The sequence below is a fragment of the Lagopus leucura genome, unplaced genomic scaffold (assembly GCF_019238085.1).
Source record: "Lagopus leucura isolate 7727_CA_CO unplaced genomic scaffold, USGS_WTPT01 Super-Scaffold_739, whole genome shotgun sequence".
In the NCBI taxonomy this organism is placed as follows: domain Eukaryota; kingdom Metazoa; phylum Chordata; class Aves; order Galliformes; family Phasianidae; genus Lagopus; species Lagopus leucura.
Window position 1 is genome coordinate 20,209,325 of NW_024962255.1, and position 15,616 is coordinate 20,224,940.

At 41.1% G+C, this 15,616-nt stretch overlaps 1 protein-coding gene and 1 long non-coding RNA gene across 10 annotated transcripts in view; one reads left to right on the forward strand and one right to left on the reverse strand.

Annotated features, from left to right (window-relative positions):
• Nucleotides 1–4,466, reverse strand: part of EXOC6 (exocyst complex component 6) — an 83,400-nt gene extending 78,934 nt beyond the window's left edge. For 3 of the 9 annotated variants that reach the window (XM_042862771.1, XM_042862768.1, XM_042862767.1), the window contains exon 1: nucleotides 4,267–4,464. In XM_042862771.1, the coding sequence (XP_042718705.1) occupies nucleotides 4,267–4,388 (122 nt within the window). In that variant the 5' untranslated portion in view covers nucleotides 4,389–4,464. Of the gene's footprint in view, nucleotides 1–2,637; nucleotides 2,736–4,266 lie in introns of those variants that run through there. The other 6 variants (XR_006177368.1, XR_006177367.1, XM_042862772.1 and 3 more) reach the window with 4 other exon arrangements.
• Nucleotides 2,900–4,824, forward strand: LOC122175265. Its single transcript, XR_006177369.1, has 2 exons — nucleotides 2,900–3,194; nucleotides 4,350–4,824. It is a non-coding gene; the product is annotated as an uncharacterized LOC122175265 (long non-coding RNA).
• The last annotated feature ends 10,792 nt before the right edge of the window (nucleotides 4,825–15,616 follow it).

Consider the following 15,616-nt stretch of genomic DNA (forward strand, 5'->3'; position numbering starts at 1 on the left):
AACAAAACAAACAAACAAAAAAAAAACTAAAAACTACTTGCTTGTAAAGCATTAGGAAAACATTAAGATCTTGACAGGAGCAATTGGAGATAAGTCAGATCTTGCATATCCTATGATCTCTGGCATTAAGCATTACCTCACGCTTCCTACCCAAAGCACTCGCCTTAAGCCCCTTCCTTTGTTCTGCTGTTTAAATAGCAATATTATTGCTGCACCTCATGTCATAGTGCTGTAAATGTTCTTCAAGCACTGAAGATTAGTAAAATATTCCATGTTATATAATGAAGTGAATGTAATTTCAGTCATCACGTGAAACAACAGTATCAGTGGATTCCTCGACTGAGAATCAATGGGCCACTTGATGTGGTGTGGCTTAGGCACTGCACATACAATTATCCATCTTATTTCTTTCATTTATATTGCTTAGCAAGTAAAAGCTGTGCCTTATGCAGATAATAATGCTCCCTTTTATGTTCAAGTTTTTGTTTATCGAAATACACTTCAAAATCGGAAGTGGGGTTTTAGGCTTTTCAGTCTCTCACAGCAACTTACCAATTTTAACAGGCTGCTAAGCAGACCTCTCAGTCTTGGTTTTAAACATTTCTGATTCTATAAAACAGCCAAATATTTCTGTGGTGTCAGTCAGGCTTCTTTCAAAGTGCTCAGCCAGATATAAATGTTCTTCAGTCCAAGTTACTGGTTTGTATGTAAGTATTAAGAGCTACATCACACAAACCCACACTGCTTTTCTACCAATTCTGTCACCAACGCAAAACTCCCTCTCTGGCAAGTCAGTGAGATAACAAGAAATCCCTATATGCTCATTTCAACAAAAAGGACAGGAACCATGTGCAAAAATCATGACTCTAAATATATTTATTAAAGCTTTGACATCTTAAACGTATAACACAGGTAAGAGATTGACATTGTCCCTTTCATATTTTATGTCTTTCCACCATCCACACTTGTGTTCCCCAAACACATCATCTTCCTCTGCTCAATCCTATTTTCTCTATGTCCTTCACATAAGTTGCTCTAATAAAAGCTCTATTTTGGAGATTGTAGCAAAGCTGCAATTGTACTTAATATTTTGCTGCTATGTCTTTTGGGTTCGCAGTACTTTTTTGCAGACGTCAGCTTCACTGTGCCTGGGCTTGTCAGCTCAAGCACGGCTGAAGTGCTTCCAGGGCCAACTCAAGCCTGAAAACACCTCAGCTGCCTTCTCTCAGCCAGAACTTATGAACTCTCAGGTGAAACTCCCCATCACACTCAGCTTCAGCACCTGTGCATGCATGTCTGGTACTGGCTGAGTTGCAGGAGCAGTAAGGGGAGACTGAAGCAGCCTCGTGCAGCTTGTTCTGAGCTGGCTAAGACCAAGGTGGTGCCTGGGCCGCTCTACCACCACCACACTCCTGTTCAGTCCTGCCAGGACTGACAAGCCCTGGCCCTGCTCAAGTTCCCATACTGCAAACACCCACGCTCAGTGCTGGAGGGCAGCAGCCATATACAGTCAACTATATCACCATCACTCACTGTGAAGTACAAAATGACCCATTTTGCATCCAGCAAGCACTTCTGTTCCTTAAGCGCCTGGTATATAGCTCCTCAGCATCCCAATTCATTTGCCATTTCCTATACCCCAGCACACAGCACCCATCAAGAAACCCGGTGGTGCACTCCCAGCCCTGCAAACCGCCTCTTCCAGTTTCGTGCATATCAAATCTCCACATCTTCCCAAAGAGAAAACCACCAATGGGCTGCCGCCCATACCTCCTCACTTCAGACATCTCTCACCCACTGGCAGTGGAGTTCAATGTGAGTCCTCTCCTGGTTATAACGACACCATACCCGACCCACTGCCCCCAAGCCCTCCCTTCCCTGAGCAGCCCGGGCTGAGGGCACCGCTTGCCTCTTCCAAGCAGCACAGATCAAGCAAAATCCTTTCTTTGACGCTTCAATTACGCCATTTGCCAGTACCTAGATTAAAAAAGAACAGCCATTGAGAGCACGGCATGAATGCTGTCAAACGCCCAGGACAGGAATAGGAACACCGTGGTGAATTTTAGACGACCGCTTCCACTCACACTGAAATATAAGTCTATCGACTGTGCATCGACCGGCCTTACACAAACCCCCACCCGAAACTAGTTTTCGCTCCGGCTCCCAGCGCAGACCCCCACGAAGGATGTTCCCGGCGAGTGCCGGGAGCCCAGCCCGCCGCACAGCCCACACCCAGCAGGTCCCGGCTCCACGTCCCGGCCGGTGGCCCCAGCGCCGGCCCCGCCGGAAGCCGTGCAACGCGCCGCTCCCCCGCACACAATAACCGGGGGCGGGGGCACGGCCGCACCGCCGCTCTTCCCTGCCGTCAGCACTGCCTGCCCGGAGCCGCAGCCGCCCGCGGCCGTTTTTTGTCGGGAGTCCCGACGGGAAGCGGCGGTCGGGCCTCTGCGGGGCCCCCGCGGAGGCCGCGCGTCCCCGGGGCCCGAGGCTGCCGCTCCCGCCGGAGGCGCCGCGGGCGGCCCCGCGCCGTCTCCGGGGAGGAGCTGTCAGCCGGGCCCTACCGGGCCCGGGCTTTACGGGGCGGGAGGGGAGAAACCTTCGCCCGGCGGCGGCACCTCAACGCTCGCCGCCCCTCACCTCAGGGTGGGGCCGACGCAGGCCGTGTCGGTGCTCTCGATCTCCTGCAGGATCCGATCATGCTCCGGGAGGCTCTCCGCCATCTTGGATGGGAGGGACCCGGCAGCCGCGCCGCTGCGGGAGGCTCCGGGGAGGGACCGAGGGCGGGGGCGGCCGCGGAGCCGGGCGGGGGGTACCGGGGGAGACCGGCGGCGGAGTCGTGCCACCCGCGGCAGGACGAGGTCCCGCTGCCTGAGCCCCGCGCTGCTCCGGCGGCGCCGCGCGGCGCAGACCTCCGTCCCTCAGCACCTCACGGCGGACGCGGGCTCAAGAGCGGCCTTGCTGTAATGGGAAGTTCTGCTCTGCTTGTTGGGCCTCGATTTGTTTGTTTACTCGCCGCGTTGGCTCTTTGTTTATTTGTTTGTTTGTTTGAGCTTCCCAATGCCGAAAGCACTGCCTTGCTGCCTTTCAGGAGCTGATCTGGAGCACTGCAAACGGGCATTGTATTTCTACATTGCTGCTGCTTGTGTGCTAGTGTCCTTGGGCACCAGTGCCATAAAACCTCCTTTTTCAGTCAGGTAGGAATAGCTCCTCTTCTATTTAAATCACATATATTGCGGTCTGTGGCCAAAGATGAGCTACTCCTTGTGTCTGCATGCTCAGGAGACAGGATACACCTGTGTTCTTGTCTGTGCACGGGTGGGAAGCCAGCACTGACTTAACTGAAGGTGTTGATGACACCTACTGAAACAACAAGGAATATTCTAAATGTAGAACACAAAATGTGTGCTGCAGAAAGAAAATTGGGGAAAATGCTACAGGATATCACTGCAGTAGTATTTCCTTCAAGAAATACAGTATTTCCTTTTTTAAAAAAATGCAGTAACGATCTTCCCACATTCCTTCTTTTCTCCCTCGGCCCCACACACCCCATCAACAAACTACTCAAGTAATAGATCAACACATACATTTTTCAGGGTAAATGAAATTCTCTTTCTTTAGCCTGATAATCACTGCAACGTGATGCCCACAGCAGCAGGCGGGCTATTTTTAAAGGTCTTCTACAGCTACTGACAATATATTTAGGCACATAACATCATGATCTTTTACATATTACCTTTTTTTTTTGTAAGTGTGGATATGCAGAAGAATTTTTTCAGTTATACCCTCACCACTGAAGTGTTTCCATAAACTGCACATGAAAAAAATTATTTACATTTTCAGATATTTAGGGATATCAACAGTAAAATTTTAAGCATTGTTTTTAGTGATTAAAAATAAAGTCACATTTATTACAAATTTAAGAATAAGAAGCAATTAATTCAATAGAAATATAGCTGTTAAGCTAAAGCTCTGCTATACAAAAGAGCGATTCTTCCCTTATTTTCATGCTTAAGTGCAATATATTTATTTCTGGAGAACACAAAGCCAGCCAAAGACAGCTTTCTCCCAGTAAAGACTTGCACAAGTGTCCTTGGTTTGTATTTTTCCAACCAGGCCCAATTACACCCAAGTTAAATCCCACTACCCAATAGATTTCAATGTCAAGTTAACAAAGTTTGTGATACACTGGGCTGACTGAAGTCAGAACAGCTGAAGAGTGGAACAAATCAACCATGAACAATATAGCTGTATCTAAATGATGCATACCTTAGGGTGGTTCCAAGAGGCAGCTCAAAGGACTCGATCTCAGCAAGGGCATTTTCATATATCTGATCTTTGTTTTCTTCTAGATACATTTCAGACATATTTGGCCTGCTCTTCCTAGCCATAGGAAGGCCATAAAAACTGCTCTAACTTCAGGAGAGGACTTTTATTCTGATCATTATCGTTGACTAAGCGACTCTGCAGTCAGCAGAACCAGGCATGAAAAAACAGATCCTGCACTAACCTCGTGACTCCTGAGGACTTTGTGTCCAAGAATGGTGCACAGCTGCTGTTTTCCTGTCTCTGCTAGTAACATTTGCCTTGTGTGCAGTACTCAGGCCAGTACAGTCATTTTTCTCTGTATGTCTAATTTATCCTTATAGGAAATTTGTTGGCAAAAATAATATGTCTACATCCTTGTAATAGTTCACCAGTAATAAACATTAAGCCTGAAATTATGTTCAAGTTATTTCAGACACTAGGTGTCAATGCTTGGTTTCTTTGTTAAGTATTATGAGATTTAAAAAATAAAAAATTAAAAAAAAATAGTGTTCTTAAAAAGAGAGCAGGTTTATGGACCTCGAAAAGCGGACTGGAAAAGCAGAGAAACTCTCACATTCTCACCTTTTTCATTCTGTGCATTAACAGATGCTGGTTTTAATATAAAAACATACTGAAAATGTTCTGGGACAACAATAATTTTTATATGAGTGTGTGCCCTTATGCAACAAATAGAACTGTTACTACTCATTACCTGCTTGGTAACCTGCAGTGTTCAGAGCAATACTAGGCTCACGTCATTGTCATACTTTGCACAACTTAATGTCAGGCAGCTATTTCAGACATGAGACTGGCGTTCTAATGCTTTCAATTTAAACAGGTTTTTGGAAATATAATTCTATACTGAGTGGCATATCAGTCTTGTTATACTGGATTATTTTTGGTATTTCAAAAGTCTCAACCAAAATGATCCCAGTACTGTGCCAGACAAAATTAATACAAGTCTTGACACCAATGGTGCAGTTAAGAATTCAATACAGGAAAACATAAATTACTCATTTCTGACAGGGGTGATGAGTTGTTCCAGCAGGAGCATAGAGGAGGAGAGCTCACTCCAGAGGCAGGCACAGGGAATTCTAAGGGCTGCACTGTGTTACATATGTACAAGTCCAAAAGGCACTCCCTGGGGCTTCTTTAATCATTTGTTTATTTTTAAACTAAAATTAAGCAATTGCTCTGTTAGCATTAATAGCCAGTACTTTTATTTCTTTAGTGTTCCGAATGGTTTTTATACCTTTGGTAAGAAATTGGTGCCTGTGATTGACCCATCCAGCCACTGGATGTCACACAAATGCAGATGAAATGATACTGTAACTACTCAGCCTGATTTTACCAGACACTAGATTAAAAGATAATTTATCAAGTTTGGAGTGAACATGTGAAAGTAAAATTACTACTAGAAAGAATTATTACATTTAATGAGTTTGGTCCCTACCTCGTAACTTGTATGTTTGAGTTTTGCCATTCTGATTGAAAGTTTAAAAGTTCTGAACTAAATCACAGTACTATAACTTCCTCTGGGTTTTACCCCTTCCTACCAGTCATATCACTACTGATAAACACTGGGTATTTTGAGGTGCCCCTTGCAACTATCCTTTCTTCACAGCTAAGAGCAGGTCATACCTGAAGGTAAGTTATTAATTACCAATGAATTAAATTCCTGCATATGATGTAAGTGACATACATTAAAAATGAAAAATACCAGTCTGATGCAATGGCACCTTAACAAAGGCTGGGCTGTAGACTTAGTATAGGCAGTTTAAGAGCCATCAGCCCTCTCCTGAGCAACACAGAGCAGAACTCAGCTCCCGTCACCTGAGATATCTGACCCTGCTCTCCAAATTCTGGCCATAGTCTAAGGGGAAAGGAGTCCTCCTGAGAGTGAGGTACATCTTGCAGACTGATCTCTGCCTTGATCTTGTGCCACAGCAGCCTGATCACTTCACCTTTCTTCAGTCCAATCTTTGCAACACAAAGATGTGAGGGATTAAATTGTTTTCCCCAAGGAGCACTTAAAATGATCAACTGTTGCCAACACATATTGCAAAGGCTGGTCAACTAAATAGGTTAACTCACTCTTGGTCAGAGGTCTTGGAAAGATGCAGAGCAGTTATTTGGTGAGGACATTTACCTACTGATGTCAAACTTATTTGGGGGCAAAATTTCCAATAATTTCTTTGAATTTCAGTAACAGACTTCTGAGGATTTTATTATTCCCAAATAACATGGATATCAGTGCAGTATGTCTACCCACTTTCATCTGGATCATCTTTCATCTTTCCCCATTGCAGTGGCTCATGATAACATGACATAGGATAGAAGAAAGGACATTGCAGCCATGTGGCAGAGCACAGCCAACCCAGATAGATCAGCAACATTTTAGACATCCACACCTCGTGCCATCACACACCATAACATAAAAAAAAAAAAAAAAAAAAAAAAAAAAAAAAGATTCAACAATGGCAGCATGACATGGAGTGCTTTCATGAACGTTTTTGTGTGATTTTTAGCGAGTTTGAAACTTTGATACAAAGATTTTGGATGCAATTACTTCTCAATCCTTTTTCAAACATGCAGGAGCTTCCTTTAGATGTGAACCAACAAAAAATCTCAATCTGCTGTGTAAATGTTGCTGTACCTATCACAGCTGCCTATAAATATACATTTAACCACAATAAATCAAAATTGCCCCTGGCTCGGCTTCATGGCTCTCTGGAGAAGTTTACACCCATATTGAAACTATGTTAGATTATGACATCTGAAGAAAGACCTAATAACTAGTTGTGGATCTGTAGCCAGCTGCATGCACAGAAGTCCATTAGTGTCAGTACACGACAAAAGCCCATCCTGCTGTAGGTGCTCCTGCCCAGTGCTGCTCTTCATCCTGCTCCCTTCTCTCCATCTCTGGACTTCACCCACCAAAGCTGAAAGGGAAAGTAGGAAATGCCTCTTCTACAGCATCGCACTTGTACTAGTTAGGCTTTAACCACGCCAAGAACCTTGGGAAAGTTCTCCTGTGCTGGGAGAGCTCCTGTGCTGAGGAACTGACATCACTAGAAGTGAGCTGCTACTGTGTCTCTGCATGAAACATCCCTGTAGCAAGCATCTGATAAAATGTATTCCTTCAAGGCTGTGAACTTTCCTGATCGCTTGCTGCTGTATTCCTTGCCAAGAGGGAAATGACTCTGTCTTTTCAGAACATGTAAGTAAATTATGCTTCCTGGATTACAGAAAAAATCTGTAAATACATTGCTTTCTGTTTTAATTACATTAGATTTCAAAATAAGACAGCATATACAAATACTAACCAGATTACAGAGGTAACAACATTTGATAGCACACTTAATCTGCTATTTCTATAGCTAATTGTTCAAAACATTACACATCTCTCCTAGGAGGGAAGTTCATCACCAACTCCTTTTGACATTTTATTGACATCTTACAAGTGCCTAAGCATATTAGGAGAGATCCTTACTGGCACTGATGTTATCTCTGTAAAAGTCAGTAGAGCCACAGAAACTATTTGTTTGATGGAGGTACTCCTGAGCCACAGCAAGAGGAGCACATTTCATTCTCTGTGCTTATATAATGTTGGTGCCATCAAGGAACAAGTACTATGTTGTTCTCCCTGCCTTAAGGATCAGGCACTGGGTAAGACCCCAAGCCAGCAGCTGCCCAGGAGCATGGGGAAGCTTTGCTTCTTCCCTGAAAGGTGCTGTGCGTGTCAGTGGCACAGAACAGATTAGAAATGGAAATGACATTTGAGGTAAAGAGCCTGTGCCCAACGGACATGTCAAAGGAGGTGACCTCTGCCTGGCAAGGGTAGACTGGGATAGACAGACACTGTTCCACCTGAGCCTGTCCTCACTGCAAAGCAATGCCCTGCAGAATCACTAGAACAACCTACTGGATCACTTCTATCATGACCTGTATTATTTAAATAATTTAGGGAAAAGAAATCCCTTGCTTGAACATAAGCTTGAATCACTCTGGATATCAATTAATTAAATTAAATGTCTCTAGGCACTTATCTCCTCCCAGGTTCTTATTTCAGCTTAGTTTAAACTTCATCTAATTGATATAAATCAAGTAACTACCAGAAAAAGAAAAAGGAAATGAAAAAGAAAAAGAAAAAAAAAAAAAAAAGGGAAAAAAGAAGAAAGAAAAAAAAAAAGAAAAAGAGAAAAAGAAAAAAGAAATGATCAGAAAGCTTCTTGCACCAGCTCTCTGTGGGTCAGGCTTCTGCCGCATTCTTCATGCTTGCTCCACTGAAGTTTGCAAGAGGGGATCATTAACATTAGCAAACCACTCTGTGATGGTTATTTTGATTAATTTAATTATTTAATTACTGGCCAGAGGGAACCTTCAGGACTGCTGTTTACCAAAGAACCTGGTTATACCTGTGACAGCAACGTGGCTACTTTAGTAATAATGAGAAGTGCAAGAGGAAGTGTTTGAAATTAACAATATTTAGCTAATTTAGCTTATTTGTTTTGTATTACTTTGAAAGGTCAGGAAAATAACAGAAGACTTACATAGGCAAAGTATTGTACTTCAAGATAAAACTTTTTTTTTTTTTCCCCTCCCCAGTAAATGAGGGCAGGAACCATTTCTCAACCCTATCTGACAATAGTAGCTGCGTACTGGTACTATCTCCCAGTTATACTCAATGAACACAGCAGGTTAAATCTTGAAAATCAGCACCAATGGTTCTGAAAGGAACCACTTGTTTTTTAAGAACATTCCAGCAGTCCACAAACACTTTTTTTTCCAGTGAAAACTGAACAATTACAGTAAGACTCTGTTTTGGTAAGAAAATAGGAAATGATGCTAAACAAAAGGGTATGTTTATTTAGAGATTCCAAGGCCATTAATTTATATTAAGTAACAGTTTGTGCTCAGAGACTAATCAGAGGGTGATGTGAATCATTGATCACAAATGAACTTTATAGATAAGGACCAAGTGCGGTGCTGGATGATTGTATTATATATTAACAACTTTCAGGGGCAGCTTTTGCTGATTCATTTGGCAGGAAGTGAGTCGCCAAGAGAGATTTCTAGGGAAGGAACAATCAACAATATTTTCATATTAAATAACCTCCAGTTACTGTATTGTTCTCACAACATTTGATAATGAATGCTTTCCTGTTTTAAAAAAAAAAAAAAAAAAAAAAAAGCATGTATCACGAAAACAAAGCCAGATCTGGTTACATGGCTAAAAATACACAGACAGCTCAGCAAAGCCAGGAGAGGGGCTGATCAATTCAGAAATTGGGAAGTGTGTGTTCCCTGTAAAGTTCCCTGTGAAGCCATTGCGCAGCTGGCAATTCATGATACAGTTACAGCTATTCTTTTTTGAAGGAAAAAAGGCTGTCCTGTCATCTACCTTCTCAGCAGAAAGCCCACAGCATGGTGGAGTTAGGTCTGGGAGCAGGGCTTGCTTCCCATGAGCTCTGCGCCACACTTCAAATATTGCCCTGTAGTGCCACAGGGGTCACAGAAGTGCTAATTCCCAAGTCCTGTGCCACCCAGCCCAGGCCAAGGAGGTGTTGTCCACAATGCCAGCAGTGGTCATTTGACTTTCATAAATACTTTCATAGCTACCACTAATACAAACATTCATAGACATTCAAATAATAACAATAATAATATAATGAGCTTGAATTACAGCTTGATCTGTGATGAACTGAGTCAGCTACAAATCCGTTCCCTCTAAAAAACAAATGGGAATGTGTGGTAGCAAATAGAGGAGTAAAAGGTTCTGCAGTAGCTAATTAGGAGGCTGGTCCCTTATGTCTCCTCTGCTTTCACAAGGAAACCTTTAAAGAGAAAACACCTGCAAATGCTGTGTAAGTCACCAAACAGAGAAAGAAAGCAGAGGCTCTTATTGTAGGTACTGCTCCCGCTGGACAGCACTTAGATTTTTTCATGACCAATTGTGGAGGTCTTTAGCAGCCTTCTCTCCTGCAAGGTTTTCTGCAGTACCTGTCTTTTAGTGCATAGTAAGCTCAAGCAGTATATGTTGGAAGCAATCTTTATCAGAGTGACTTATAAAGATTTATGCAGAATAAGAAAGAAAGAAAATAAATCCAAATAAGTTTGATGCAGTACTTAGAAATTTTTTGGTTCAGTAACATTATTTTTTTCTATACAATATGCCTAACTCTTCTCTGACTCGGGCAGTAATTATCAAGCAATATGAAAATACAGCACTGCAAAGGATAAGCATCATGAAATAGAAAATTCCCCTAATTTTTACCAAAAAGGACCACCTGATAAAATACTGAACATCAAAATCCTGTCATTTGAACAGTTAAAAAAAAAAATAAAAAAAAATCATATTACAGCATCTTGAATGTTGTTGTGAGTCAGCAAAATTCATTAACAGAACTGTAACCCAAAATCGAGATACAGCTTGTGCATTCAATATAAACAGAGACTGCACAGAACGATTTAAAACACCAGACAGGAATGCCAAATAAATACTTACTCTCTCACCTCTGCCAGTTGATCTCATCATGAGAATTCAAGCAGCACAGCTCTCAGTAACAACACATTACAAGATTTTGGCTGTCCTGATAACACAGCTCATCTAAATGACAGCTTAAACAATGTGTAGCTACAGTCTGCCTGAACCAGAAAGACGAGCTTAATTAACTAATCATGGCAAAATGCAGACAGGGGGAGCTTGAGAACTTCCTGGCTTGAGAATCAGTTGTTAAAATGTCTGAGTTTATTCGCTGTAACTTACCAAAAAAAAAAGAGGATACCCATAAGGAATTAAAATGCTTAATTTTGAAGAGGAACAAATTGCATTCAACAGAGTAAGCAGATTGTGATATCTGAAAATCCCTGATTTTAAGTCCAAACAGTTATTTAAATCATATTTTCTCCTCTACATACAAAAATTTATGTAAGCCATAGAGAGGCTTTGGAAAAGATCTCAGGAAGTACCTATTCAGTGGAACTGATTAATAATAAAGGTGGAGATTTAACAGCCTCTTGTCTCCATTTACCCAGGGAAGCCAATAAAGATACATGGGCTGTGGTAAGAACAAAGCCAAAGCACTTGTCTGCCAAGCATTGTGCTAAGCAGTGAGGAGAACACTTTGAATACACCGATTCCTCCACTCATTAGCTAGACATACATTTATAAGACAGATCAACAAAAGAGACTTGCAAGATGTAATCCATGGAAAATATGGTGACACCCAATCAATACTGGTCAGATCTAGATCTGTGCTGAGTGTGCCAACAGTAAAGAAGTTAGAAAGCAAACAACTATCTGATAGAATTGATAATGAATATTCATATTTTCATGCATTTTTATTACTAGTGGAAGATACAGCCCTACAGTCAGGAAAAAAAAAAAAAGTTAAATAAAGGAAGATTTTATATGTGTTACATATTTACATACTTTAATGTATTTAATAATTTATCAAACTTTTTTTTTTTTTTTTTTTTTTTTGTTGACAAGCACGAGAGAAACATTTAACTGTGGTGGGTGTCACTTTCTAGCAAGACTTGCTTGCTTCATAATTTCAAGTAAAGGAGGAGGAGTCTTTCAGAGTTAATCTCAGTGACTTGTAGTGCCTGGAGGTGCTGCCCCACCAGGAGAGAGAGAAAAAGTTGTTCAGACTTTTCATCAGCCGTTGCCTGTCACCCTCTCCCCCACCTTACATTTATGGTTCCGTTTTTCTCCTAAAGGACACGTGTTTCATTCCGAGGTTATGAACCCAGTGGGGTAAATTCTGCCAGCTGGAACTTTGCCTGCAGAATTTCCCCCCCCCCCCCCATCTCTTCTTAAAGACCTTAGGGCAAAATTTCCTCACTCGAACACAGAGTAAGACTTCACATTTTTATATATATATATATATATGTATCTTAAATTCTTCAACTACAAACTTGTTTTCAAAAGACCTGCAGGTGTTTTCCTTGCCCTGCAGGAGCTGCTGGCAGGCTCACAGCCCACCACAGACAGAGCGGGAGCCATGGAAAGGAAAACCACTCCAGAGCTGTGGCCTTCACTCTGAATTTCCCTGGTTTGTGTATTTAACTCCGATGCTTAATGATTTTTTTAAATGTAGGTTTTGAGTCTCAATAGTACTTTAAGCACTAAACTGTCTCCTTAGTGTTTGGAGGGGATTAAGTTTAGAGTTCATTGTGTTGTCTGTCATTTTAAAAAGATTAGATAGTTCAGTTTGGCTCCTACCGGCAATGTAAAAGTCTCCGTATTTATTGACTGTCTGGAGTCATTATCAAAGCTTCTAAAACCAATCGACACCTTGTAAACAAAAATCCCATTATTTGATGATCTCGATAAGATTTACATGGTATCTGCACTTCTGTTATGATCGATCAAATCGTTAGAGAGATTCTTACTGTAATAATTACAAGACAAGTAATTACAAATTCAATTAGAAAATTAAGATTTACGCGGTTTTGAAAATACAAGTGAACATAACACTCTGTGGTCTGTCAGGCGTGATTAGCAGCTTTGGGTTTGGAACGGGATGGTTCTGAGACTACTAGGGTTTCAAATTTTCTTCCAGCAGAATGATCCTTTCAGATGGTGCCCTGACTCTTTGTACACTGATAGAGAGTATCACATAAAGGAATGTGAAGTACTAAAATATTACCATGTGGGTGCGGAGTAGGAAAGTTGTATAGCTTTGGACTATAGCCATAGTATTTTTAAACTGTATGAACTATTTATTTTTCAAATAGTATTGAAATCAGGTTGAATTAGAAGCCTAGCAATTGAAGAGGCATCCCTGAGATATTACAGGAGATTTTTGACTGATTTTAAGGCAGTACAGAGTGCTGCATCAGGGCTGGCAGCTGAATAGTCCACAGCTGTAACTAGTACTGGGACAAGCAGTTCTGCTGACATGCCCACAACTAGCATTTGTAAGTCAGATGCTATAAACGCAGCAATGTATCTCTGAAATAAGACACCTTATTTCATGGTTGGTATTTAAAAGGTGATCATTTGTAAAACTATAAAGAATAACTGACAGGCTGAGTTCAATTTAATTTGAGAAGTTTGGCATCTTTTTTTTGCAATCATACTATCATAGCAATGTTATTTTTCACTGTGATTCAGGCAGGAGATAAATCGAGGTACTTCAGAAGAGATGAGACTTCTCTTACACTTAATGCTCTCATTGGTTATTAAAAAAGAAGTTTTGGAATGCACAACTTGTGCTTAGCACACCACAGAGAGTTCTGACAGACTGCTATTAAGAAAAGCCTGTTCCCATTGGATTCCAACTCCCATTGTGCAACAAGTCATTGTCCGCTGTGCTCCTTCTGACAGACTTCTGTTTGCTGACACTCACTAAATACTTGCTACTGCAGATGTTAATAAATCAAACCTGTTTGTTGAAACTTTGTATCTCGACAGTGCCAAGGTATCCTGTAATCTACAACAAAAGAATCAATAGAAACACATGAAAACTTTACTACTGTGGGACAATATTGATTTTTGTCTTAGAAATACTTGGCTCCAAATCATTAAAATCAATGGAAGTCTCACACTGACTTCATTTAGTTTGGGATCAGGTTTCCAGACTGATAGTTCCTCATGCAGTTATTGTTTCTTAAGTTTGCAGGTGTGGATTAGAACAGCACTTTCCAGACATAGCTGTGATGCAAATAACAGTAAGTCCTTTCCTTAGCAAAGTTAGCATAAATCCTTACCCTCACCACCATTCATTCAACCGCAACTATATCCCAAGGATGAGCTTAGTATATATTTATCTTAATAACCATTATTCCCATTACATATTTTCTTGGGAAATACAAATCAGATGCTCTTCATGACAGGCAGCCTGCGTGTCTTGGTTCTTCAAATTTAAATCCTCCCCTATTTTGTCACACTTAAACACAAAGCATTAAGCAGTGTCCTTTCCCATTAGAATACTTTCTCGAAGAATTTGTAACCTTCAAGACAGAGGTCTGTGTAATGGGATTATAACCATAACAACTACACAATAGCATCATTAAAAGCACTTCACTTACATTTACTTTCCCGGTGCTTGAATTTATTGCTACACTGTAAAGTCTCTATTCAGGAAAAAGAAACCAAAAACGTTTAGCTCAATTTATGGAGCTGACTTTGCTCGAGAGAGATTAGAACTAAAATGATTTGAGATAGAATCAAAGAATTCCATCTTTTTAATTAGTCTGTTAAAGGCAGGAGCATCTAATACAAATATTTAACTCTGTTGTTGAGCACTACTGCCAAAGGCATCAAGAGGAAATTTATAGGGAGTTCTAAAGTCACTTGACAATGATTTTCTTGTGTTATGACTTCTCAAATTGCTGTTTATTGCCAATAGCACTACATTTCAGCATAAACAGGATTCATGGGATTAGTGCACTGTCCTGGTAAAGATGTTAAATCTTCACTTTGAATGAGCTACGGTAATTGAACTCCTTTCTTTTTGTATAAGAAGTGCCTTTAAACAAGGTTAGCTATTTTTATACACACTAATGAATCACTAGCTAAAAAACCTTTTTGGTCAGATGCCAGGCTTGCCTTGTTACCTGCTGTTCTCAGTAAATATAATGCATAAGGTGAAGTGTGGGCTGGGGGAGGAAAGGAAATTACTACTTAATGTTCTAATAAGAAAGAAGACATTAAGCAATACTGGTTACAATATTTCTGCATCAATGGGATTACGCTTGTATAAGGGATAAAAGTCTCTTGCCCTCCTCAAAGGTAGCTAATTCAAGTCTGTCCAGTTTAGTATTTCAAACATTGCATGAACATTTTTTATGAGTTTGATTAACTCTCTATTTCTGTGATTGGACTGAGGCACAGAAAATCTTAGCAGACAGCTGGAGCCTGGAGTACCTCGCTGTTTTAAGAATAGTCCAATTCATCTGAAATTCTCTTTTCAAGAAGGGCTGAAGAGTTCTCACTGATTGATATTGGGATTCGCTGTGTCAGAGCTGAAATGATTCCTAAACTTCTGAAAAAATAAGGGACTCAGATTCCCTGCCTGTTATTTCATCAGTCCACTCTGTTTCAAGATAACAAGCATTTTAAGTACAACACACTGCTTCTAATGTTAGAGTCTTCAAGTCCCATACCATAGACAGTCAGCATCTTCAGGATAGGTTTGGGAGCATCTGGCTGAGCCATTCACTTCTCTTTCCTTGGCTACAGGGGTCATCACAGCACCACTTGCAGGCCGGTTTCCCGGGAGGATGAGCACACCATACCTATCAGCAGAAGCTTTCCTTCAGGGACATATGCGTTTTGAAAGAGGAGAAATTAAAATGA